This window comes from Sturnira hondurensis, unplaced genomic scaffold (genome assembly GCF_014824575.4).
Source record: "Sturnira hondurensis isolate 20B ecotype Veracruz unplaced genomic scaffold, ASM1482457v3 Scaffold0007208, whole genome shotgun sequence".
Classification (NCBI taxonomy): domain Eukaryota; kingdom Metazoa; phylum Chordata; class Mammalia; order Chiroptera; family Phyllostomidae; genus Sturnira; species Sturnira hondurensis.
In genome coordinates, this window is record NW_028079839.1 from 2,147,739 (window position 1) to 2,175,262 (window position 27,524).

General features: G+C 53.9%; 1 protein-coding gene across 1 annotated transcript in view; it reads right to left on the reverse strand.

The window, feature by feature from the left end:
• ADAM12 (ADAM metallopeptidase domain 12) overlaps positions 1-27,524 on the reverse strand; it is a 195,343-nt gene that overhangs the window by 53,519 nt on the left and 114,300 nt on the right. Inside the window, exons 4-9 of the mRNA XM_037051284.1 lie at positions 24,946-25,132; positions 18,460-18,525; positions 17,342-17,413; positions 12,648-12,817; positions 10,233-10,317; positions 6,646-6,794 (exon numbers count right to left, since the gene is read on the reverse strand). Coding sequence (XP_036907179.1) covers positions 6,646-6,794; positions 10,233-10,317; positions 12,648-12,817; positions 17,342-17,413; positions 18,460-18,525; positions 24,946-25,132 — 729 coding nt within the window. The remainder of the gene's footprint in view (positions 1-6,645; positions 6,795-10,232; positions 10,318-12,647; positions 12,818-17,341; positions 17,414-18,459; positions 18,526-24,945; positions 25,133-27,524) is intronic.

Sequence of the window (27,524 nt, forward strand, 5' to 3'; positions counted from 1 at the left end):
CGTGCCCTGTATCCACGTGTCCTTTTGAACGGTTGTCCCAACCCGGTCCTGCCAGTCCGTGTTTCCTTTGTGATAACCTGGGGCTGGGGCCAACTCAGTCGCCCAGGCAGTGTAATGAACCGGACCCTGACCAGTTCTGTTTCAGTCTTACTGGACTTCCCCATTTCGTGTTCACGCCTCCCTTTTCTGCCCCCTCCTTGGGTAAAGATTTCCATTTTTCTTCCTACCCTTTGAAGAAGGAAGTAAAGACTATCTTAAACTTTTCATTGAGAAAAAAATAATCAAATGAAGAGCTGATACAGGGAAATAATTTCCTCCAATCCCGTTCTCACCAAGTGCCTTTGCGGTAAATGTTTTTCATGGCCTCAGCCCCCCAAAGTTCAAAAGGGGGTGAGTTTTAATCAAGCATGTCCTACACTAATGTTCAGGAAAGAAAGTTCTACAAACAGCATGTGGACCTTCCAGACGCATCGTGTTTCCGTCACTTCCCACCACGTCCGAAGCTCTAGGGAATTTTTCACTGAAAAGTGCCGTTCACTTTAGTCCTTTAAAACAGTTTTTCAGATAGAGGCCTCCTCAAAAAGAAACCCAGTTTCCCCATTACGTGAGGTAGGAACTCTGCGGAGACTCACCGGACCCTATTCACGCCTTCAGGGAGCGGTTCAGACAGGACTTCATTCAGAACGTCTCCTGGCCCACCACCCCTGTGCAACCTTTGCTCCTGTTCACAGTGAGTTACGGGTCGATTTTAAAAAGGTGTAAAATGCCATGATGGTGGTGATGGCTAAGAATTTTTCCTTATCTTTTTAAAAAATTTTTAAAAGATTTTATTTATTTATCTTTAGAGGGGAAGGGAAGGAGAGAAATATCAATGTATGGTTGCTTCTCAGGAGTCCCCTGCTGGGAACTGGCCTGCAACCCAGGCATGTGCCCTGACTGGGAATCGAACTGCGATCTTGTGGTTCGCAGGCCCGTGCTCAATCCACTGAGCTACATCAGCCAGGGCTTCTCCTTATCTTTTAGAGGCATACCCTGAAACACTCAGAGGGGAGGGGCGATGAGGCCCGGGGTGTGTAAATGGGTCAGAGTAGGGGTGCCAACGCGCCCTAACACGTCTCACCAGTGCCCTAAGCTTCCGGTCTGCGAGCCCCAGCTTACTTGCCCGTCATCCCCGCCGCAGTTCCCAGAGGTCGAGGCTCCCGCCTCCCGTGTCTGCACCCCTGCCCGCTCCTTGGGCCCTGCACGCAGGCCGCAGTGCGTGGTGGCCTAGTCGGTGACCGGCCCCCTAACCCTCTTTCCTGCAGTGGGCTTGTCCCGCGTTAGAGGCTGGGCCCACTTCGTTTGGGTTTTCGTTAGAGAAGGCTGAACTCAGGCAGAGGCCACCCAGAGGTGCTCCATGTCAGACAGCTGGGTAGCAAGAAGGTGAGTTAGAAGGAATCAAAGGAGCCAATTGTACAAGCTCCGGAGGAAGGAGCAGGGCCATGTTTCTCCTTCGACGTGGTTATCCGATCTAGTTGCACGTGGTATTCCTGACTGTCCACCCGCAGTGACTGTGAGTGGATGCCAGCCTGGGAGCCCAGGGTGACCCTCCCGTGCTTGTTTTCTCAGCCCCCATTACCCTGGGCACTTGACATGCTGCTGCCACTCCCACCGGGGACGGGGAGCACATCCCTTCCCCAGGAGCCCCTTGTGGGTCTGGACTAGACAAACCCCAACAGCCCCTTCCACACTGCCCAGCCTCTGCATGCGAACGGCCGCTGTGAGCCCTCTCAGACACACACAGGGCGACGGTGCCCTGCGGTGGCCCTCCGAAGCTGAGCCCTTAGAGGACACTGGCTGTAGGGAAAGCAGAGGGCAATCGGACAGAACCTTCCACGACCCACGCCGCGTCTCCAGACTGCGGAGCTGAGCGGAGGGGCAGGCGGAGAGGGAGTACAGGCGGGCTCACGCAGGACCTGGTCCCGATTCCAACCGGGTCACTACCCCAACGTGCAGCTAGTGTTTATAGACTATTGCCTTTTTTTTTTTTTTTTACAGGAAGCTCCTTAATTTGGCAACAATGTCTCAGAAGCTACATGATCCTCTTAACCATGAAAAAAATCCGAAAAGAGAAGTCAGGTCACCCTCCAGCCCCGCCTAAGCCCCCCACCACCCTGGTGACTTCTAGCTGATCCGAGAGGAAGCCCAGTTCCCGCTATGCAGACAGGGCTCTGCCTGCGGGGGCTCCTCCAGTCTGTGCAGCGGCACCTCCCCTCCACATTCTGATCCAGCTTCCAGGCCCTGGCTCGGCATCCCCTCCCCCTGCCCGAGACCTGTGACCTCTGCAGGCTCGCCATGCCTCTCTTCCTCTCTTCCTTTCGGGCTTTGCTTGAACGTCCCGCCCACACAGACGTCTCCCTTCCCCAGACCCCCAGTTCCAGTCGGATCCCCCCGCTGGTGTGCCTGTCTCCCGTTCATCCTCACTGTTTGCTGCCTTCTCAGCACTCACTGGTTGGCAGTTCCCTCTTCCCCCCAGGGCGCAAGTTCTGGGCTGGGTCTGCCCCGTTCACGGTCGGAACCCCAGGCCTTACTGGACCAAGCGGCAGGACCGAGTGCCCTCCAGGCTCTGCAGCTCCTGCCGCAGCTGGTTCAGTTACTCCAGGCTCCTCTGAGCAGAAAGCTTGTTGCCAAAAATAGAGACGCCGTGAGTGTAATTTCTGAATGTTAACGCTGCCTTTTCTCCTACTCTAGGAAGTGATATTTTCTATTACGCTAAATATTCTTTTCCAAAAGCGCTCAAATTATCCTCACAATTTTCTCACTCCCTAAGGTGGAATTCTTAGCTCTCACCCCCTGGAGACCAAATGCTCCCAGAAGCCCAGGAAGGGATAACCTCGACTGAGTTGAAACTCCCACACGAATTCCTAGATACCGCCTGGGCCAAAGAGCGATTTCCAAGGCGGGTCTTACTGGTAACTACCAGAGACATAAAACACACACTCTCACACACGCTCAAAGACGTGCGTAATTAATGACACCCCTGGTCAGGATACTCCCTCCGCCACCCTGGTAACATGTACTGTGAGTTACGACCTCCGTGTTCAAAAGGCCTCCATGCACTCCTAGGATTTTCGGGCCCGCGGGTCCAATCTGTCAGCGATGGCGGCTGGTTAAAATGTCCAGAGTTCGGATTCTGGGGCGTCTTCATAAGGAATAAACAAGGTACGTCGGGATGGGCTTCCCCTCGAGGCCGTCTGTGAATTGTCTGCAGTACTTGGTGCTTCGTGAGTCTGGGAGATTTTAACGCCAGTCACTGACTCCACTCTTTGTGAGTCGCCTTTGGGGTGAACACAGATGCTGTCTTCAACGTCTGCCTCGCACGCCTGGGCCAGTAGTGGGGGCGGTCTCGAGGAAGCTGCTGTTCGCACCGGCGCTGTTCACACAGAACTCTTGGGCGCGCGGCCGAATGGCCCCGCCGCGGCCCTCCAGTGCCTTCCAGAAACGAGCTGGACTTTGGAAAGAGGCCTTCTAGTCGTCAATGGTTCCCGCACCCCTCCGCGCTAAACAACAGCCTGAACCCCACCACCCACTTGTGGGGTGATTTACAGTTTACCAAGACACATGATCTCATGTAACCCACTCTCCCACTCTCGGGGGACCCTGTGAGGTAAGAGAACAACCACAGGGAGATAACCCTGGAGACGAGAAGCAGCCCAGAAAGTTGACAGTGGGTGATGGATGACCGGGGGTCGCCTGGGCGGCGTGACCTCCCCCGCCCTCTGGGCCTTGGTGATTAATTCACCCACTTGCTTAGGAAGTTTCTTTCCATCTGAGAAAATTAAAAACACCACTCTCTAGACAGGAATGCAGGATCATAAATGAGAACCAAAGAGAAAAGATTTACTCAAAGGCACAAGCTCAGCAAAAGAGAAAACTTCGAAGTCACTAATAAGGTATAAATCAAGCAAGGGCCATTAGCAGACCCCTGGTAAGGGAAGAGAAAAAGCCTTTTAAGTGATTTGCTGAGCTCTGAACAATACCATTCCACCGACGGCAGCCAGGCATCTCCGGGGGAGCCGGCTCACGTCCATAAACACGGGCAAGAAGACCCTCCAGTTTGATACAACAGTCAGAGAGGACCAGGAGGAGGGCCTCCTGACGGCCGTGCCTCCAGAGTCACGCAGTTCACAGAGCTGCGGGGTTCCCTTCATCTGTGTGCCCCACGACAATGAACCTTGGGGTCAAATACTTGTGAGCCAATTGGCAGAAGGATGGGTGATGGATGGATGGATAGAATAATGAATGGATGGATGGATGGGGGGCAGAGAGGGAGGGAGGGAGGGAGGGAGGGAGGGAGGACGGACAGACTGCCTAATTTCACGGGTGGGAGCTGAAGAGCCAAAGGATGGCCTTTGCCTGTATTACCAAAAACAATTGGTGTCAGAACTGAGGCTACCAGGCCTCTTGGATCCCAGCCTAGTATTTCCAGTCCAGATTTTCCTTTCTTCCATTTGTCTCTTGTATCAAGAGTTCAAAAACATTAACAATATTGGTTAACGGTATGGCCTTTCTAGTCACTGGGAACCACTTGGGCAGCACCTACAGTTGACCCTTGAAGGACATGGGGGTTGCGGAGCTGACACCCTCCCCGTCCTCTGAGTGGCTGAAAATATGGGTGTGACACGGACTCCCCAGGTACTTCAGCGGTCCCTCCGGGCCCTCGCATCCATGCAGGACCGGTTCCAGGACACCCAGACCCTCCCTTCGGGCACCATGGTGTGTGGACGCTCGAGTCCCTCCTGTCAAATACGCAAAACAAGGCACACAGCGAGCCCTCCGCATCCAGGTCCCCCGCCTCGGATGGGACCATGGTTTCGGTCGCCGTCGGCTGAATCTGCAGATGCAGGGGGCGAAGGGCCGGCTGTTGTTTATGGAAATCAATCTGCGTGCACCTGGGCCTGCGCAGTTCCGGCCCACCTTGTTCGGAGGGCCTTCGTGTCTGACGTGTGTGTGCCCATCGGATGATCGGGGAATCGGGCCCAGACTGGGTGTTCTGCAGCCACTTCGAGTCCATCAGGGACAAGAAAGTGTGAGGCAACTCCGCCGCCCGTCAGCCTCCTCCCCACCTCGCCCTCAGAGCAGGCTGGCTGGCCTGCAAGGCGCGGCTCCATCCGGGCTGATGGGGCATTGGAAACAGAAGCCCCCAGAGGCCCCTAGCAACCCCATACCCTACGAAGGAGCTCTTTGCCCCGGCCTGCAGTGACTCTGCCCCTGTCCGGCACTTTCCATGACAAGGGGCACACTATGTCTCAGTGACCGGCCTCCCTTTGGGGGGCGCCACTTGTTAGTGTCCAGAGTCCGCAGTGCTTCACTTCCTGCTGGTGTTGGCCTGAGACACTCACTTGGGCTCCGGTTCTCGCCCTCTGTCATCACAGACGCAGAGAGCAAGTCCTCCAGCAGGCCTTGGTGACGGCCTCGACGGGTGCACGAGGCAGGGCCGTGACCTAGAGGGGCTGCTCCCGGAAGGCCCCGTGCTCACGGCAGCTGCAGGAAGAAGACAGCTCACCGCAGGCAGCTGCGAAGTGACGTGAGCCTGCCGGTCTGCGGCCCTTTGTGTTAGGGGCGCAGCGACACTGGGCGGCCATTGGACGGCAGGCTTCCAGGGCTACTGCTTACAAAAGCCGGACCGCATTCCACAATGCACCCCTCTCCTGGGTCCTCGGCACCCTTTAGCCGGTGTCCCCCTCTTGGTACGACTGCCCTGTGTTAGCAAGTCTCTGCAGAGGCCTGTCTCTGGGCTGCCTGTCTGCAAAGTGAACCTGAGAGCAGCCTCCGCCTCGGGCATGCCTTGAAGATATGCATCGGGAGGGTCTCAAGGGGTGAAAAAGATGGAGGCACTGAGGAAGGGCGGGTTTCCCTTGCTAATGAAGATCTCACGTGAGCACGACCTTCTAGGCTGGGACGGGCCCTTGGAGACGCACCGAGACATCAGAATCTGTAGTCACTCCGAGCTGCTCTGTCTCCACCTCACCTGAATGCTCCGATAACAAAACTGCCTTCCTTTGGTTCTGGGCGAACCCAGTCTAGAGTTCCAGAGGGGTGTGAAGTGAGGGGTAACAGCAGTGTCTGCTGAAACGGAAGTCACAGCACCGAACCCTCTAAGACCTGCTGTGGTGACGTGGTATCAGAGGTGAGAACACAACTCCCCGAGCTGCTAGCACACCCTTCAAATCCACCGCAGGGCCAGCCTGTGGGAGGAAGCTCCTCTTACCCAGCACCCCCGAGGGACGCGGACCTGTGTGACCTCACCCGCCCTGCCATGGGGGGTACCAGGCCCTCTGGCGGCCACAGCACCTGGGCTGTGGGCTCAAATCACACACATGCCAGGGCTGCAGGGCGGTTTGTGATTTCTGGATGAGGACAGCGGCACGAAAGCCACCAGTGCTGGGCGGGGAGGTCAGTCCTTGCCCCGCAGCACTGCCACCCGGTCGCCTAAGACGCTCTGAGAGGCACGGTCCACTCTTGCTACTCGGGGAGAAGTTTCTTTCTAGAAACTTCCACGGGTGCCCTGGCCGGAAGACCAGGGAGTGTTTGGCCCAGCTGTTCCCCAATGCGCACCCCAAGTGGCACCCGACTCCGGGAGCAGGGGGAGGCGGGACTACTTGCCCGGTGGAAGGGTTCATGATGCAGCCTCCTCTGTCCACAGCCGTTCTGCAGCCGCAGCCTCTCTCTGGGGTGTCGTGGTTCATCCCGAAATTGTGGCCCAGCTCGTGTGCCAGGGTCACGGCCGCACCAAGGGGGCTGCCCGAATGGTCCTGCAAGAAAGCACAAGAGCACAGATGTATAGTTCACACATCTCCTCGGCCCTGTTTCCCAGGCCCCCTCTGTCCCGACATGTACTTTTCCTCCAGTTTGAGTGCAATCTGTTCCCCTGGAAACCCGCGTTGTCCCAGGAAACTGCTGCTGCTGACGGAAGCAAAATGTTGTCCTGTCTCAGAGGAAGATCTCATTCTTCCACGGGCAATAGCAGCGTCATTTTGTCCCTGACTGAGACAGTGCATTGGTGCGGGGAAACACACCTGTGATACTCTAAACAACACCTGAACGCCATTGCTGAGCACGCCCCCTCCTGTCTGCTTGGGAGAAGAACACCTGGAAAACTCATCACAGTAATTCACAGTAAACGCTGACCTCACTGAGGAGTCTGTTTGGAGGCACAGCAAGCCCAGGCTGGAGCCAGCTGGGCCCCTCGTTTCGCCAGGTGGGCTTTGGGAGTGAGTGGCGCGGCGTCCTGCCTCTCTGGCTTCGGTTGCCAGGGTTCCCTCAGCCTTCTGCTTGATTACGGGAGACAGTTTCTCTATTCACTAAGCTGTGCTTGTCCACTGTAACTCGAGGGAGTGCATGGGTGGCTTGGCTAACTAGATATTTAAAATGAGCTAAGAGTATCGATATATTGTTACTTGACTTGAATAAACGGAAACTAGCCAGGGGATGAGATCTGCGGCCACCGTGCCCACGAACACTGTGCCCACGGATGTGTTTCCGGGAAGGCCTGCATGCCGCGGGGCACGGAGGACGCTCTGTTGGAATGCCACTTGGCGCTGCCCCGGGGTTTCGAGATAGCATTATCCCCCAAAAGAGAGTTTTTGCGAGGCCTCTGGAGAAAGGTGCGTTCGCCCGATCCTGCAGGTGAGCCAGCCGTTCCAGCTGCCACCGCCTCTGTCGCCCGCTCCCAGTCTAAGAACAGGACAGCGTGACAAGGAAGCAAGTGACTCCTAGGGTAGATGGCATGCCTAAAACATGACTCTGTTCGGATTGTACAGTTTCCTGTTGTAGGAAGCCTCACAAACGCGTTTCAGGAAATCAGTTCTCACAAAGAACACACGTCGGTGAGGAGACTGTAGCCAACGCTCCGACTGCGGAGGGCTCAATTTAGCACGCTTTGGCCCGGAATTCAAGGACTTCATCCTTAAAAAATTACTCTACATCTGATTCTTTTGCATCACCGAATATCTTGGTTTTGTGTTTAATTGCCAAATTGTTTTACATTCTTTCACGCATAGGTGATTATAAGGTCTCTTAAGAGACCCTGATACACAGTTTACATTTGTAATAGGGAAAAAAAGCGATCTCTTTATTCATAGCATTTATTCACCCCCAAACCAAGACGGTTGCAGCCAGCGTGCTCCAGAGGCGTAGCTGCAAGGCACCGGAATAAACGCCCGCTCGACACTGAGAAAATCGAGAGACGGTGTCAGAAGGCACAGTTTGAACTGGATGAGCAGCCCTGCTCCCTTGCTCCTCGACGTCCTTCCCTGCACAGCTGTAAGTTTCTGAATGAGGTGTGGCGGCCTGCGACCCCTGGGAATTTAAGTTCAGAGGCGCTGGGAGAAAGTCTAGGGGTTTTAGATCTGGTGAAGTCGTCGATCTTGCTCATCTTGTGAACGTGATAGAAGTTAAGGGGCTGTGTCCTCTTTTCCCCACTTGGTGCTTCTCTTGTGTTTATGGAGCAAAGAAGGAGGGTGTCTGGGGCCGACCCAAACTGCTGCCAAGTCGGCCAAACACACTTCCTGTTGATTGACTTTGGCCTTGGGGACACTTACTGCAGTGTGCCTATTTGCTTCTATTTCCCACATTCATTTCCATCCTTTTTTTAAAGTTGGGCATCCCTGTGTGCTTTTACAGAAGGCATCTTGACAAAACGCTCGCGTGGAAGCAGAATGAGGGATGCGAACTCCAGGAAGACACGTAGTACGATCAGGCTGGTGATAAAAACGCCGGAGCACCACACAGCGGCCGAACCGGCCATGCCTATGAGGAATTCAGCTTCAGCTCTCAAAAACGTTTACACCAATCTGAAGTGGCAAAGTCAGTGAGCGACCGACCGTGCAGCCATGAGACAGAAAATTATTCCCTCTTAAAACTTTACAGGCTGCTCTGTAAAAATACAGTTGGGATCTGACTTGAAATTGACCTTGCACCAAGAAAAACCAAACTTTCCAGTGGCTTCCATGGTGCGCAGCCCATTCGGGGCTTCCAGGTTCAAGAAAAACTGGAGCACAGTCCATTCAAGCCAAAAATCAAAGAGTGGGCGCGACCCCTCTGCGCGGCCTCCCCAGTCCGTCCGTGGGCGTGTGCTCACAGGAGTCCCTGGGAAGGCCCCGAGAGAGGAAGAGCTCGCTGTGTCCGGTCACTAAGAGGATGGGGGTGGGTGGTGTGTGGAGAGAAAATGAGAGTCAGCAGAACATGCCTCTTTCCGCCCTTTAATACAATGGAATATTCACAAATGTTCTGTCTGAAAAACGCAGAGGAATTCGGGGTTTCTCGGAAGGGCCAGGTTCTGCTCGTTTCATGGAGGTGGTAGAGTGATCCCTGAGGACACTGCCCCATCTGGGGGCGGGTACAAAGGGGACGCTACACTTTCAGAGCAGGGGTGGCACTGGCCCGGGATGAACTTCCCCTCAATTACGGGAGGGACCGAGCAGGAGTCCCTTGCTGGGCACTCTATCAAAGCTGCCTCCCTCTGAAATTCGTAGGAAACGAGTCCCAAGTATTCCTCCCATTTTTATTTCCTTTTACAAACATATAGAGCCCATACCCGACAAAAGGATCTTTGTGCGGCAATAAACCTGGGCCGCTGCCTTCCAAGAATAAGGTTTTGTACAGACGAATTGGACACTGGCTAGGAGGTATGTTAGGCATTTGCAGTGGTAAACAGTTAAAAACCTCAGACTTCTCTGGCTGTCGGGCCTGGAGGCGGAAGCCTCAGAAAACCATTCTAATGGTTCTGTTTGGTGAGACCGCAGGCCATCCAAGAAACGAGTGGTGAGGGCAACCCCAGGGCCCTGGCTCCTCCCAGCGCCGGGAGGGGATTCCTGGACTGGCAGGCTTTGACCAAAACCCCAGCTGAAACTTCTTCTCCATAAATGGGGAAGACGGGTTTGCACTGGGCTACTTTTGCATGCTCACCTTTCCTGTGTGCAAATCAATGTGTTTTCTGAGCAGTCCCTCAAATATTGTGGGTTGTGTACGATCACGAACAGAGCTACAAGGAGGGTAGAATGAAATCTAAAAGGCGTTGGAGAAAAGAACCCGATTTCCCAAAGTCCGGCGGGAGGAGGGATTTACTGGAACCGCCTGCAGGGGAAGCAGGACCCTGTGCAGGCTGCGCGCTGGCGCCGATTTACTGCGACCACGCCCCTGGCCTACAACGACCGCGCCCCCTATTTACCATGACCACGCCCCCGACTTACCATGACCACGCCCCCGGACTGCTCAGTGGTGCACATGCTCATGATGGGCGCCATGCCGATGATGGTCCCCTGGAAGTACACCCCGCTAGGAAGGAAAAGAAAGGACTTTCTTAAACTAATACAGAATGAAGACATTTTCTAATATACATCTTTTGGTTTTGAACCTTTAATGAGACAAAATACATCGCGCTAAGAACACTGTGAGCAGGGCATGTACCTGGGTCACGGGTTGGGGACACACGTGGCAAGACTAACAAGCAGGAGGCACAGAAGCAGAGACACACGCAGTCGCAGGATGACCGGCGTGCCCTCAGGAGACGCGAAAGCCTAGGCCGAGCCCGGAGGGCTGCGTGAGGACATGTGGACGGGCAGTTTTCCTCGTCCCCATAGCACTTTACGATTTTTGTGTTCCAGACCCGGACCTTGAACATGAAAAGTGAGCACTTTCCGGACTGTGTCGTGTTCGGGCGCAGCAGCCGGTCGCGCTTCTCGCACGCATGTGTGCCTTGTGCTCTGCCTGGTTGCTAAGGGGCGAGGGAGCTGCGCCTCTATAGGGGGGCTGCTGCTGGGAGGGCCGACGAGGGCCCCGGAGGGTCCGCTTGGTTGAGTGGAGCGCGGGAAGGGCTTCCTAGTCGTTCTGCGGCAGGGAACTCGGCTGTCCCGTGTGACGGACGTGACGGTTAAGCCAGAGACCCAAGCTCTTCCACGACGTCCTGCTGACGGAGCTGGTAAAACTGAAAACCAAGGGGCCCTCTGGAGTCGGGGGAGAAGTGAGCACCGGGGAAGCCTCAGCACCCTGGGCGGAAGCTTCTGGAAGGGGACCTATGGCTTAGGTGCAGCCTCCTTCCCAGGGGCTCTGGATCGTGAGTCCGATGACACCCAGGCTAATGAGAGTGCACTTCAGTTCCAGCCTCATGCACTGAAGACCAGAGTTGTTTGTACTGGTTGGTCTCTTTTCAGGGAACCACGTGACTTAGCCGTGTTATCTTGGCCACGCACACACACTGACTTTACCTATGTTACTCAGAAAGTCAGGCATTTTGGCAACGGTTGGTTGGCCAAAAGGGAGCAAGTACATATGGAACCTCATCCATGTATGTGTGAATGCATGTATGTGCACATGTATGTGCCCATCCCTCCCTCCCATTACACTCTTACAGATAATAGTAGAGATGGCAGCTTTCACATTTGTATCTCTATGGACCGTTTTATATACGTATAGAAATAAGAAGGTTATATAAAAAGCTAATTTATTTCCAGATGTTCAAGTTGGACAGACTCCATTTGGGAAAAAATCAAAACAAAACACTTTGATTCTACTTTTTAGTAGTTCAGGATTAATCAATGCCCAAAATATGAGGCAGCCGCAAATATCCAAGGCAGGGGAGAAAAACAAAACAAAACAGTGGAAAGGGGCCAAAGTAAATGACTGGGGAACGGCACCCGCCTCGGCTGGACGAAGGCGCGTTCCACAGTGAGGACGGGGTAGGCTCGGTTTTCCACTTTACGAAAACGTTCAGTAAGCTACATCCAATTTGCCAGAGAAAAGTGTCTCTGACTCTGGGGCTCTTAACTCAGTGTTAGGAGCTACAAGAGAAGAAGCGAGTAATGGCGTGAACTGTCTAAGAATTTTAACAAAAGTTCGTGACTCTGGGAAAAATCTACTTCCTATTTAGATTATGATAAGAATTTTTTCCTTTAAAAATAAAGGTGTCTGTATTATAAATAAAGGTGTCTCGCCAATGCATTGTTACGCTATAGCTGTGCGTTCCCTCACTTATTGCATCACACGCTCCTCGCCCTGGGGGTTTTCTCCTTGCTGACGCTTCTCCCAGCACACGGCAGACCCCCGTGAGCCGGGATGGGTGTGGTGTCAGACCACCACTGCGTCCAAATCATCCTCACGTGAGAAGGTCTGGTTCCTAATTGGTGCTCGGTCCCATTCCCGTTCTGGAAGGCAGAACCCAGGGTTCCCATGCTGCACTGCTGGTCGTCTCTGACCCAGAAACCCAGAGAATGACAGTGGACTAGGGGGAGGAGCAAAGCTTTCCCTTCTCCAAGCATCTGACGATAACCGCCCAGAAGCACTGTCTTCAGATGGTGCACAAACATGTCCCACTAATGAGGAAAGACACTGGGCGTTAAAAATAGCCTGCTCTGGACAGCTTCCCATTGAGACTAAGACTAGAAAAAGTTGCCTAAGGAACTTTGCAACTTCTGCAAAGGAAAACATCCGGGTGACAGAAGAAGGAGTGAGACATCAGCCAGAGGGAGAGGCCCCCTGGGGTGTCCACAGGGCGAGGAACACCCCAGTCCAAGTAGGGGCACCCAAGAAAGGCACCAGGGGCCGTGCTGCTGGGGGGGTGTGCTGAGGTCACGGCTCCTTACGCCCAGGAGAGACCGCGGATGCCCTACCTGATGAGCTGTGCGTTGTCGTGTGGTTTGCGAGGCAGGAGCTTCGTCTTTCTCCAGTCCAGGAACTCGTGGAGGCTGGTGAACGGGTCCTGGCTGATGGGGCACTTGTCCATGTCATTCCACACCTCCACGCCGACCAGCACGATCCGGATGTTCAGCGGCCTGTAAAACTGAAGACACCGACGTTCTCTGGGGACACGTTCACGAGAACTTAATGCGCAGGGGCGGGCGGGTTGGCACAGTTTGAACTTCACTGGCGCGGGGGAAGGAAACACCAGCGCCCCCCATTCCCGAGGCGTGAGTGAGTGTTTGCGGTGCCGGGTGCACAAAGCAGTGTTCACCGGGTTCGCCAATGCTGCCGAGCAATCACGTGCTGTGGTGGTGAGCCTTTTTGGTGTCTGCCCTTCCTGTCACTCATTTCAAATGATTCATTGGTGAGTGAAGACGCGCATAGAGGTGTGGAGTGTGCCTAACATCGTTCTGTCACGGCTAAAGCCCGCCAGTTCGTATCTACTGCGAGGAAAGCAGTGATGGAGTTAGGATTATCAGAGACTCTGACAAAGACAGTAACTTGGTCATTTTAAGGTAAACGTTCTACCCACGAGTTAGAGAGAATAAATCTGTGTTAATTTCTTTGGCACAGACTCAGGGTTGGCAGATACAGTTATATTCTGTCACCTGTAATCAACCTGGGGGTTTGAATTAAGTGAGAAAAGCAAGAGCTTGCAGATCAATGCAGGTATACACAAACTCTTCTTCCGGAACTTTAATGACCGCCCCCCTCTCTGTGGCCAGAAGGTGGCTCCCCTCAGGGGTCTTGGGAAAGACCTGTCACAGAGGGTCTCCCCTTTTACAGGTGGGTGGGGCAGAGCTTCGGGTACACCGCACAAAGCGGGTCTTCTTATTGGCTCTCTGTGCCCCATCTCCACAAGCAGATCGTCCCAGGTCAGAGGGAGGGAGGGCCACTCTTTCAACAGCAAAGGCTGGTTTTGTCCCAGATGAGTTTATCTGGGCAGGAGGAACAATCAAAGGACAGGTAAGGACCACCCATGTCCCCCAACTACCGTGCTGGCCGATGTGCATCTCACAGACAGGGAGGTGGCTCTGTCCTCAGAGCATGGGGGACCGGGTGGGGGACATGCGATTGCCTGGCTGGCTATATGATCTCTCAGTGCCTGCCATGTGTGAGGCAGAGCACAGGAAGAAGTCCTCCTCCTCTGACGCTCCAGGTAGCCAAAGGGAGTGACGTGGCCGGTGCTAGCTGCCCAGTCAGGCTCCAGCGCGGGCACGTCCTAAAATTAGTTGCTAGAAACATCTGGACCAACAAGGACGAAATCACAGAAGCCCCAAGTTGTATAGGGGACCCCATTCGGATGCTGCGAGCGAGAGCACAGTGAACCCCCGAGGCTGAGCATCGTGCCCTGGGCTCTGACCCAGGGAAAGCGGGCCTGTCTTGTCCCCCGCTCCCCTCCCCAGTTTGGAGAGCATTAGATGAGCAGAAGGTGCCAGATGGAACCCAATGACATCACGGACTGGAGACAGATGGCGGCCATTGGGCTTGGTTCTGAGCAGATAGCAATTATGAGCTTTATATTAATAAGTTAAGGAGACAATTATACGACCAAAAGGCTGCCCAACAGCCTTTTAATCAAGAGTCACTGGGAAGCACCCAAAGTGGGATTCCCGGACTCCACAGGGCCTCTGAGCTCACGTGGCTGGCCGCTGTCCTCCGTCTCACACATGAAGGCAATGGGACCGGAGGCCAGAGACGCAGGAGGCCCAGCTCGAAATCCACACCGGCTTGCTGAGTGGGGGCCCCAGGGCTGTTGTCTGTGAAGGGGGCGCTGGTCGCCTCCGCCAGGCGCCACAGTGAAGCGGTCACTGAGGTGCACAACAGACGGACGCCGCTTCTCTGAGCTGGCGTCAGTGCCTCCTCGTCAGGGGGCTTCTCCTCATTGTGAGGGGTTGTAACCTCCTTCTGCCAGCCCTCTCAGGTCGCACCCTTAGGTCCGATTCCCCGTGGAGAAGGACAGAAGGGCAGAACGCACAGTCCCTCCGCTCCGACCTCTGTCGTGTCAGGCTAACGTCACCTGCCGCCATCACACACAGTCCCCTGCTGTGGATCTTCCCCCCAGGACTGCGATTCCTCTCTTGGTTCTTCCCAATAACGACCACCACAGCTCGCACGCAATGAGCATGTGCTCCGTCCTGGGCCCTGGGCCAAGTGCATTCTCTGCCGTTGCTCTCTCAGTCCTTGTAACAACACAGAGTTCAGAACTATCATTATTCCCATTTTACAGTCCAGGACACTGAGGCATGGAGGGACCCCGGAACTGTCACGACCTGACTGGCGTGCCTGGGGTGTGCATGAGGGTGGGCTGGGCCTGGGGCCAACACAGCCCCATCTGTGCGAATGCTCAGACCCTCTGCCAAGGGGTCTACACCCTGTGATCCCAGGTGCAGAGAGAGGCTCAGCCAGAGCTGGGCAGCCACTTGCGTGGCTCTTGCTCTGTGCTCTGCTGGGCACTGGCACAGACAGGAAGGACCAGGGCTCCCCTGCCCTGGGCTCCTGAAGGCTCGGGTGTCAGCAGGAAGCTTACAGCCCTCCTCACAGTCAACTCCAAAAAAGCGAACTGCCAAGAAAGCGTGTAAACCGGAAGTTCTGAGGATGCACCTCGGCTCAAGGAAGGCCTCCTGGAAAAAAATGGATGTGAAAAAACATGGGTACAACTCCAGGGCAGTCTCCTGAGATCCAACACACAGCCTTGTATCCTTCAGGCAACAGGCTTGGGAGAGGAGGGAAGACTCACACGAGAGAGAAAAGACCTGAAGAAATTAAATTCAGGCAAGATGAGTCCCTCAAGGAGGTCACAGAGGTTCAGCCTGAAAGAATGTGCAGCTGGTGCTAACTTCTTAATGAATAAGGAGTAGGAAGAGAGGGGTGAGAGGTCAAAGAGGCGACCCAATCACTTCACTGGCAGGCACCCCTACCCTGCCTGGCCATCTTCGCTCCTGCTGGACGGGCTGGCTGCCAAGCACAAGCCTCAGGCAGGCTTGCTGTGTTTGGCTTATGGGGGGATTTCCTGAGTGTTTAAGAAATGTCACCTCTGTCGTTAAATCATTTCTGGGTCTTCCAGTCCGGCCTGCCCTTCTCCCACTCCCCTCCAATGCAGCCTGCCCAGCAGTTACTAGTTTAGTTTAGAATGGCTGAGAAGAGCCAAGATTTTTGCAAATGAGGAAGTTGCCACTGGGATAGTCACTGTGTACTGGGGCCGAGACACTTGCAGAATATACGGTTGTAAAAGTGAAATTTGGAACCCTCGCCAGTCCCAGGCTCACTGGCAGGTATACAAAGAGGCAAGGGGGTGTGGGAAGGGCCTGGGTGTCCCACCAGTGGCTCTGGGGTCTGCTGGGGCAGGCGCATGCATGTGCTAAGCCTTTCAGCTCTCTCCCACCCGAAATAAGAACCACCAGGCTGGCAACTCCACCAAGGCCGCTGGGACTTTGCTGAGGTTGATTGCTCTTTAATTACTGGTGCAAGTTATTAACAAATTCCCAAATGCTCGTGTCTGGTTTTGCAGACTGAAGCAACACAGAAAGGCAAGCCCTTCATGTTAAAATGGGTTCCAGCAATGAGCAGTCTCGGTTCAAGCTGGTTCCTGGCCTTTGTCTACGTCCAAGGTCAGCCTCGACCTGGTGTGCTGCACTCCAAACTCCGAGTGCGCAGCACTCGGTGTGGCCCGTGCAAATTCTAGAGCAGAGTCACACTCCCAGGAGGGCCTTCCCTTCACTTTGTCTGAAAACCTGGATACCTCCCCTCACTCACATGCAGTAGGATTGTGTGTGTGTGCAGCTGCCGCAAGACACCCTCCGGCCGAGTGAGTAAAACGGGAACACGCTGGAGGAGCCCGAAGGGACAAGCCCAGTAATGGGCCGGGACTCTCTTCCCTCTCACCCGCCTGCACAGGCTGGAGACCAATGGTGGCTGAGAACTACGGCTGCGTTAGGACAGTGGTCACAGTCACGTGGCATGTGAGGACCCCTGGGCAGAGTCTAGCACCGGGCCCCACCCAGACACCCGGCTGCAATGCTGTTGGTGGGTGAGAGGCCCGGTTTAGGCTCTGAGAGCACCTGTGCTGAACAGCTTGCCACTCTCTCTCCCACGAAGCGGGCGGTGGAGAGAAGAGAGTTTCACCACCTCCTCAGGAGCAGGAAGGGTAAGGAACTCCGGTGGGCGCATGCCCCGTGTCTTTTAGAAATGAGAGGCCACCCTCAGGGCCACGTTGGTGCAGTTGGTGGGGGCAGTAGGCAGGGACTGGTGGGCTCCTCCCAGGAAGACCTGGGAAAAGGCTGGCCCGGGAGTTCTCACCAGAGTGGGATGCCCCCCGTTGGGACTCCAGATCTAACTGGGAGTTGAAGATACGTGAGACTGGGATTCTGTGGCCAGCAGAGTGCCTGGTGGAGATGTTCTCAGGCCACTGCCATGGGGACAGCATAGGTGGGCGTGTCCTGCAGCCCTGGGGTTCCAGGGCCCTGCGGTTCCAAGCTCTGAGGAGGGAAGTCCAAGGTCCCCCGGGACCAGGGGCGGATCCCCAGCTCCCCACTCAGTTAGGCGAGGCGAGCTGCATTCCCCCCACCTCTTTTCCAAACATTTACCTGATGTGAGTGATTTAATTACCCGAAAAAGAACATACCTTGTCAACGTGATTAGCGATCTCTATTAATCGCTGTTTAACTTTTTCCAGGTCCTTTCCTTGCCTCTGAAACTTAATAATTTTAAATGTCAGCATTAATAACAGCAAACACATCCATCAAAGCTCATCTTCCCAGCTCCTGGAAACGTCCAGTCCTGGGCTTGACAAACCTCCCGGGACCCTCCCTGGTTTCCCGTGAAATGAGCTCCTGCCCTGCCGAGAAGTCTCCCTGGCTGGGACTTTCTGAAAACTCCTGGAACTCGCCCGAGCCAAGCGCCCCGAAGACCGTCTGCACCGTTCCAGCGGTGCGCGGGAGGGAGCCGCAATGTGGGCCAAGAGCAGGCAGACAACGGGGAGGCAGTCCAGGGCCATTTCTCATATCGTCAACCCAGAAACTGCCTTTCTATTGGTTTTTAAAAACTAAACAGTCACAGGAATAGATGCCCATGGTCACAAGTCAAAGGAGACAGAGGGGACGGGACAAAAAGCTCATCAAGTCCCTCTTCTCCCCTCTCATCTGCCCTTCCAGAATGCAGGCAGTTTTCTCAGAAACTGTCACCCTGTTTCATTCCTATGTGTTGGAACGATGAAAAAAACGTCACCTAATTCATAATATGTAGCAGAGGCAGAAACGAATGGAGAAGATACTCCCCAAAATCCCACTTAAAAATCATTTAAAAGAAAAAAACTAATGTAACATCAATCCCTGCTTCAGAAGGCAGGGTTTTCCTGCACCTGGTTGATGGCTTTCGTTCGTTCATTTTGGGTGAGGACATAGTGGAAAAAACTAAACTTTTCTCCCAAATATTTCAGAGCGCATTCTAAAGGCATCTGCCTAATCCCCTGGTGATTTCCCCTGGTTTAGAGCGCTTAGCTACACAGTAACTGTCTTGTCTTGTTTGTTTTGCGGTGCTCAGCTATTCTTTTGTAATATCAGAGACATTTTTAATATTTTATACTTTATAATAGCAGAAAATCGCTTTTCCATGAGTCGTTTATAATGCTTTTAAAGGCCCACAGAAAACGAGATTCGTTCGGCAAACACTAACGTGCCAGACACGCCCTTTCCCCGTTCCTTTTCGTAGCCGCCGCACTGAGGAACGTCACGACGCTCCTACCTCCCGGTTGTCCGCGACGATAACCAGCTCCACGTACTTGGTCATCTTGAGGGTGTCCCTTTTATGCTGGAAAGGTAAACACAGGGTTAATTTCCTGTAACGCCTCCCAGGGGCTCCCAGGACACTGTCAGCGTCACCCCCCAGGCCTCTTCCTCACCATCACGGACTCCCACACCTCCAACCCCAACAACCTCTGTAGAACCTCCTTGACGCTAGGGACCGGTTTCCGTTTGTCTGGGAAATCCTGACCCAGGACTCTCATGGGCCTGCAGATCAGGGGCCGTGTGGTCGGAACACGCACGTGCAGAGACACGCCGGGAAGCGGGCAGCGGGCCCAGCCCCTCCTGACCAGGGGCCCTTCATTTCCGTCCATGGCCGTTCACGTGCACGCACTACAGGGAAGTGGGGAGCAGTGTCCCACGGGCCTTCCCTTTCCTTTGGGGTCCAGTTTTGTGATGTGAGAAAAGCGGAAGAGACTGGATGTTGAGCAGGACCTGGAGACCCTTCTGGAGAAACACTGAGCCGTCCACGCCAGTGGGCTTGTTTCCTGGGGCTGACGACTGAAACCTCTCGTTAGAAGTGGTGGGAGATGGGCGGGTCTGCAGAGCAGGGAAAAGCCAGGCTGATAAACAGGGAACAGCCAGGCGAGAAAGAGAGGATAGGAGGAAAATTAGAAAGGAAAAAAACGAAAAAAAAAAAAAAACCCCAGAAAGAAACAATGCTAAGAAAAGAAATGCCACCCGAGAAAAGGGATTTGGGGAGGGTGAAATAGTTGAGAGGAATGTGGAAACTATGTATCCTGGGGTGAGGACTGGGGGGACCCCCTCCCACAGAAAGGCATCCATCCTTGGAAGTGGGTTATATCTGAGTCAGGCTTCCCCAAGAAATATTCCCCCTCTTCCGTGAATTACTGGGAGAATCCCAGAGGCATTTTTAGGAGAGAAAGAGGAATTCATGGAGGGTGGTCTCAAAAAGCAAACATTGAAAACAAAAACGCAGAGCCTCCTGTCTCTGTGATAAAATGCAGTTGAGAAAATGGGGGTGAGCAGGTCGTGGGCCTCACGTCCCCGCCCCTGGTGCGTGTGTTAACTGCACACGCCGCTTCATGTGTGAAATCTGCATGTCACGGCCATGCTTTCAGACAAGAGCGCAAACGACCAAGGCGTGCTTTGGATCAGCTCTCTACTCACATAATCCTGGGGGAAACGTCTTTCATAAAACAAATCCCTGTCGGTCCGGGATTTCGCAAACTGATCTTTGTAAGAAAAATGTTTGTATCCCAGCATGGCTCCCCCTCACTGCCCACCTGTGCTGATTCATGAAGTTAGGGTTCCCTGAAGAGATCTGGAACCCTTAAGGAGGAAGAAAAAAAGCGCCATGAAAGGTATAATTTCCTGAACTTTTATCACGTTACCAAAAAATGTTGGGTTGTAACTATACGTTGTAGGTGTGTTCTATGGTGATAAGTATGTATTTATGGCGGAAAACAGATTAGCCTCCGGGGTACCCACGGGATCCACAAAATGAGACACCTTCTCCAAGAGTGAGGTTCCTGCCCCTTTTCCTTAGTGGGGTGCGAAGAAGCGGAAGCCTCTGCTCCCCCAGTTCCCTGCTGACCACGAACAGATTCAGCTAACTGTGTAGCAGAAAATAAAGCTCTGTGCGTGAACAGTAAGTTCATCTCCCATTGAAAAACCACTAGAAAGGGTGCCGGTCACTGCAGAGGTTCACACCTTTGGGTGGCCCAGGGGTGAAATCAACGGCCAGGGGACGTTTCCGAGCGGCCTTGGATCACCGTGGAGAGAACGCATAATTCCAGATAATGAAAACAAACACGTCAGCACAATTTTCCTGTCTCTGCAGTTTTCGGGAGTCCAGACTTTCTCATGAGTCAGAGAACGGCAAGCTCAGAGGGAAGCTAACCACACTGTAATAAAAATCCCTCGGGGAGTGGCCTGCCCGCAGCGGTGGGGGGCGCAGGGCGGGGGTCTTTCCACCAGCCGCACACGGAGAGCGCCTCAGATGACCTCCGCCTGGTTGCCACCTATTTAGGCTGCTCGGTTTAAAAAACTCACACTTAAAATTTTTGATAGGCAGAGCAACACTTGAAACTGGTTGTTTGATTGATTTTTTTTATTTTGGGGGTTGAAAACAGACGCCCTTCCACAAAGAGACAGGAACTTAAGCCTCTGGGAAGGGCCCGGGGCCTCTGCTCGGAGCTGGAGGCCAAGGCCATCCTGGAAGCTTGTTCAAGAGGGAAGGAGTTCCTGGGCCTCTCGAGTCCCCACGGGCGAGCTCCCAGAGACAGTTGCCCCCAAACGTTGCATCAAGGCTTCTGGCGCTGGAAACTTAAGTCAGAAAAGTGCCCCTGAGATTAGGAGGACACCAAATTCTCATTGTAACGCCTTCTTCCTATGGGACAGACTGCCTGTATGGCACTCGCTCGTCCCATAGATGCCCACTGGGGGCTGCCTGCGTGCTAGGTACTGGGCCGGGTACTAGGGCTAAAGGGATGGACAAGAGGCCCAAGGTGCGCCCTCAGGAAGCTCACATTCTGGAGTGAGGGTGGGGTGACGATGAAGAATCCACAAAAATCAAGCACCATCTGTGAGAAGTACCACAAAGGAGAGAAACAGGGTTCTATAATTTGGATGAAGATGGGGGAAGGGGCTAAGCAGAAGCCCAAGGATGAGGAGCAGGGGAAAGTGCGGTGGGAACAGTGTTTTGGATGGATGGAATAGCGACGGCACAGGTCCTGAGGGCAGAAGGAACTTGGAGTGTCCAAGCAACTGGCAGACAGCTGGCATCTCATGAGCCAACAAAGAGCACGACTCGAGGCTGCTGACATGGACAGGGTGCAGGGCTGCGGCCGGAAGGTCGACTGTAATCTAACAACCCAAACGCTGCAGGGAGCCCTGGCATGTGCGGTTCTGAAAGCAGCCCAGGGGCTGTGGGGCAGAGGTGGGGAGGGGCGGGGAGAATGGACCACAGAGGTGAGAGGGGAAGCTGGGTGGTGGGAGCTGGTGAGTGGTCTGGGGCAGTAACGACGGAGATGGGCATGCAGAGTCAAGCTGGCTGGGACACAGCTGGACACCAAAAGGACAATGACAAGGGAGCCAGGCCCCTGTTTCCCTGGGAGGCACGACCAGTGACTCAAATGACTCAAAAGTTGGGGTTATCTTCCTGTGAACAAGGAAAGATCATTGTTGGCTCAAGCGAGACCGCACGTCTCGACTCCAAGGCCACTTCGTGGATTTTTATGAGCTGAGCTGGGGGCTCCACTGGGGGAGGTCATCTCTCCGCCACCCTGGCCCGTGACCCGTGTGGGGGGCGAAGCACTGCGATCAGATCTGCGTGGGACACAGCCCCTGAGACTGGGCTACCATACAGGCTGCAGAGCCAACCAGCAAACGAGACAGTAAGTGGGATGAATGGGCTGAATCTGATGAACTGAACGTTAATGGGAAAGTACTGGAGTCCAGAAAACCAGCGGCACCAGTGAGATCTGTCACGGACTTTATCCAGGGTTTTAATCGGTTCAAGACTCAGCAGGCGTCCGCACCTGCAGATTTTGGAAGCTCAGCTGATAGACGCAGAGCCCGGGGCCAGGGGAGGGGCAGTACTTCTGGCGGTTGTCCACCCCGGGCCTGGGGAGTGACCCGGGCAGGGTGAGACCCCGCAGTGGCCTCTTTGCAGAGGCACGGAGCTGAGGAGGGCTGCGTTAGGGAGGAGTTCCACGTGCCCGCTCTCACCCGTGGGTCTCCTGACAGTCCTGGCTAGGTCCTGACACTCAGCTGACCTTGGGCTCAGCAGAAAATGAACCTTACTATCACCGTTTCTACCCCCACCAGCACCGGGCCTCCACTAAAGAGGCCCGCCTGTCCTGGACACTCAAAACCGCAGTGCGGGGGCCACGCCGTGGCAAGTGCCCTTGGGGAGACACAGCAGTGTTACCCCAACACCCATCCTCTTTGGAGCTGGTAGCCAAGGCAAACGCCGCTTTCTAGAGAAAGAAGACATTGGCTTTTACATTTGACTCATCATTTTCCCTACTAATGGAGGGGAAAATAGCCCAGATTGTCCCTAAAGAAAGGATAATTTAAAACTAATGTGCATGTGCCTCTGGGATGTATTACGTGATTTTTTCCAGTAGCAGATTTGCGGAGCCTCTGCCTTCCTTCCGGCTGGAGGAGGCCAAGGTTAGAATGAGTGTGCTTTCTCGAGTGCGGCTGGTGGGGAGGGGTGGTGCACGCAGCCGGCAAGCTCAGTGACTAGGGCTCTCCGGGCGGGGCCTGCAAATCTGCAGAACAGAGATCGGATGGTGCAGCTCTGACTGCGGGCGCCCACTAAGATCTCCTGTGAAGCCTCGTGAAAATGACAGACAATAGCTCAGCTTGCGTTATGGCCGGTGCATGCCCCGAGTCCAGGTTTCTCCTGCTGCTCTGCGAAGAAAAATGCAAATATCTGCAGAAAAACCTCAGTCTCCAAGCCAGTTTCTGCAGCAGTTACCATTTTGCTGGGGCAGAAAAATGCTGGGCAGAGGCCAGTGTGGTTGATGCATGGCGTAAACTGATCAGTCAGCTGCAGTTACCCAGGTTTTAGAGCGTAAAATAAAGATGGCGTGAGCGAGGCAGGTGAGCACGTGGGACTTGAACGTGCCCCTTTCCTGGCCCCCACAGGTGCCACCCCAGACTACCGGGTACCTCGTTCCAGTTCCCAAATACTCCACTTACTGAAAATTACTTTTCACATCATTTTCATGATATAACTGCACTTTGAGTCAAGGACACTTTCTCCTCCACAGAAACAGTGACAACTGTTTCTAGAGAGAAATGGTGAGAATGAGCCGAGCTGCCTCGGATGCCTTCCCTTTCCAATTTAAAGGTTCATTTCCACTTCGGTGTGTGTTATTAGCAGCACAACATTTTTATTCAGGTTTTTGGCATTTCCCTTCAAACCCAAATGGCTGGAAATTACCGTGCCAATCACGGTTGAGAGCGCTGTAGACTTAGTTTAAAAATTGGAGCGTGGCTGCCGAGCACGGCCCACGCACGCACTTCTCCACCAGATGCCAGGTGCACTTGAGCGTCGTTTCAACTGTCAGGTTATAAATCTCAGAGCGGGGACATCACATGATCCACACAACACTCCAAGCAAAGGCCCTCGATGGCCATGTGCCAACTGTCCGCTTGTTTGGGGTGTGTGAACACGCAGGAAGTCAGGGGTGCACGGGCATAAAGGAGGAATGTGCAGTTCAAGTGGGAAGTCCTGACGGCTCTGCTGAGAGCAGGTGAGGGGAACGCACACGGCCCACAGCTATGGGGGGCATTTGAAGGATGAGAGGAAATCACTTAGGATAACGTTTACTGTTTGAATTTAGAAAAATAAGTAGGAATGACCAAAGGAGTAATATTTATGAAATGTTGAATGTTGGGCAGCCCAGCACTGAGTCGGGAAAGACAGCCTGGGTTCAGTGGGAGCTTAGAGAACATGTTCCTATTTCATCAAGTGTGGGTACAAGTGACATTGCAGCTATGGATTCCAGATCTCTTGTCCACCGAGCACCAGGAAAGCCAAGATGGAAAAGCAGGAAAACCGTTGACCATTTCCCGTGGTACTCATTTTGTTTCAGGGCCTCTGGACAGACGTGGGGAACAGCTGCCCGGGTGCTTACTAGGCGTGTCCCCTCTGGCACATGGGACCCAGGTGATAGAGGACGGACAAGGGTCAAGCAGCCTTTTTGGGAGGTTTTACAACGTTTTCCCTTGGGGTGTTGGGCCCCCTTGTGTCTGTCCACTTGGCAGGGACAGAGATCCTGCCCGAGCTGGAGAAGAAGAGAAGACCTCACAGAAGCAGACCCAGGGACAGACAATCAGAAAACCCAGCCTGCCTGGACAGTCCCAGCAGGTAAGTAGGACAGGCACCAGCTGCGTGGGCTGGGGAAGCCATGCCCCTTAGCCATGCCCCTTGACAAACCCGAGTCACCTCTGCAGGGGTACGTGGCAAAGCCTGGGAGCGTTCTGAGGACCAGGGGGAAGACCCAGACTGCCAAGCAGACCAGACTCAAAGAAACATCGCTCTTGCCCTCTCCTGCAGAGTGTGGAGGGGGCTGGCTGAGAGCCGTGGGTGGGGCCCTCTGTTCACCATGGGCGGGGGGGCGGCAGGCACAGCCCTGCGTCTGGCCCATGGGGGCTGTCACTGAAGCCATCATCAACGGTCCCTTTGTCCTCCTCTGAGCCTGACTTTCCAGCCTCGGTCAGCACGTCTGAGCCTGACATCTGAAGTCAAGGTGGAGGTTTCTGTGTCTGATGATGCTCAGCCCGCGAGACACACACCACCCCTGGGTAATCTGGGCGACTCCACCCCCGACACAGCACCCAGACGGGAAAGTTTCTCCAGGTGTCCTAGCACCTGGAGTATCCACGTGGGTGTCCCCGGCTGGTGCCCCCACGCCCCCAGAAACATGACTTCGGGTTTCCCTCCTACCCTTCTGGCCCGCGTCCCGGAGGGTGGCGGGAGCCTGCTGGCCGCAGCTGTGCCCGTGATGTTGTGATGCAGCCCGCACGACCCCCAGACGCCCTTCAGGGTGGCTGCCGGGAAGAGCTTGTATCTGCTGGTTACGTTTTCCATCGGTTCTAGGACGTAGGTTTTATTTTCAAATGTGATTAGTCCCCTGTTGAAAAAGAAATAAAAAAACATGTAACTTTTAAGGGCAGCTTCTTGTTTATGACTGAGGCAGAGAATGGAAGGAGAAATACCAATTTATCGATATTCTCAGGCCTCAACCGGAAAAGACGTTCATTTTGCAAATCCCGTGAAAAGTGAGTCTGAGAAATTTTTTGTTTCAAATGTTTTCTGCTGAAAAATAGATGGTGGTTAGTCTTTATATATATATTTTTATTTTTACTTCTCAAATATATATTGCTGAAGAAAAGAGTTGAGGGAAAACACATTTCACCTGCTTGGAAAATAACGGCAGCGTCACCTCAGCGGTCATTGTTAATTTGTTCCGGAACCCGTGACGAGTGCCGAGACTGACGAGGACCGAATGATGAAGCGTTTTCTCTTTCGGGCGGTGCCCTGACTCGTAGGAGCTCTAGCGAGTGCGACTGGTCCCGAGCCAGTCCCAAGTCAGTGCCGAGCGCTGCAACACTTTTTTCTCGTCCAAATGCGACGAGTACAGGGTTTGACCAGCTCTGGAGCGAGGACGGAGGGAAGACTGTGTGTCCAAGTTAGCTGACGCAATCCATAGGCAAAGCTTTTGGTTTTAAAGGAAGATTTCCTATGTCTGGGTCACCCGTCCTGGGCAGCCACGTATCTAAGCACGTCAAAGGGTTCTGAGGCAGGGTGGAGCAGAAACGTAGGACTTTTTCATTTTTACTTATTTGATTGGTGGGAGATGTGTGAGCAAAGGCACCGACCGGCGTCGGCGCACGAAGCATCAGAAATGCGTCTGGAAGGCCGAGCTCTGCCCCGGGGTCACCCTGGCTAATGGTGGGTGCTGTTTACAGGGGTGGGACCCCTTCAGGACCTGTCCCCGCCCTGAGGCTGAGAAGGTGGCCTCGGGATCCCGACGGTCTGGTTGAAGTTCAAGCTCTGCCATTTACCAGCAGTCTGACCTTGACCTTTCTGAGCCTCAGTTTCTTCATCTGGGAAATGGGATAATAATATTAGTTCTCGGGCTGCTATGTTATCCATTACAACATTTAGCCTAGTGGAGGCCACAAGCCAGCACAGAGATGCTAGTAGCCGTCCTGGTAATGGACAAGGGCACGTGCCTGGTTAGGGTCCTGTTGCCCTGTTACTCCAAGAAGACCCTACGCAGTGCTAACACATCTGCCCATGTGCTGACACGCGTGGCCCCTGATATGAAGTACAGTCTGAATAAGGATAGTGTGCCTCTGGGAATAATGATACCTAAACGAACCGAGCTAACGTTTAGGTTTGGGAATAAAAGAATACATTCTTTGTAAAAGTGGACAGATTTGCTAAACACTCTGAGTTGCAGAGACAGAAGGTGGCATTCGGCCATGAACCACTGTGCCCACGTGGCCTCCTGGGGCAGGACAGAGCTGAGGCTGTGTCCGCTCCCTGGAAGTGAGGAGCGGCAGTGGCTTCAGGGGACAGGAACACCGGCCTGTGGGGTGGCTTTCCTTTCTCTTCCAGTGTGGGACCATTAGGTTCTTGTTTAGACAGCTCTGTCTGATGTGGACAACAGGATTTTCTCTGGAGACGTGGCACTCAGGCAGCAGGGAACGGGCCGTGTGCTGAGGCCCCCACGAAGCCAGCCAGCTTCCGTGACACTGAGCACATTTCCCCACGAGAGAAACGCATAGTGCTTTCATGCAAATTCACGGGCCGGTAAACAGACACTCCCGGCGCAGTGACTCAGCCACTGTGGAGACGTGAACCTCCTTCCTCAGAGGCGCCCACACTCGCCCACGTGCACACCATTCATTACGCAGGGGGGTCGGGAGGTTCGGCACTTTGAACAAGGTCGGTGGGCTCCAGGATTAGGGCATTAGTTCTAATAATCTATCTGGCGTCAACCCCCAGCTGGGCGTCTAGCTTAATTCTTAAGAAGCAGTTGAAATGTTGGGTGCTCCCTTGGTTCCCTGCAGACCATCCAAACTCATTTCCAAAGGAGGAACCTGCCACCTAATGGAGAAGCCAGCACGGAGACAGGTGGGATAATTAGAAACCGTTGGAGAGCCGGGCGAGGCGGTACCAGCACGCACACAACCCTTGACGGCTGAGCGATGGGGGAACCAGTGTGATGAGGTGTAACTGAGGACTTTGGGGCTATTTCGAAACCCCACAGAGGGATTGAAAATCAATATTGCTGCTGTCTCGTGTTCCCTGCCTCCCCCCACACCCCAGCTAGTGTCCTTGTGTACCTCTGAGGACATCATACAGATGTGACATTGGTCACCGCCTGCATTCTCTCTCCTTGAAAAGTTCTTTATGAAGTAAAACTTGGATTTCTAGTTTGGAATGACTACTAGGGGATTTTCATGGATGAAAGTTGGTTTTTAAGAAAGCCTAAATTAAGAAAGAGAACTTTA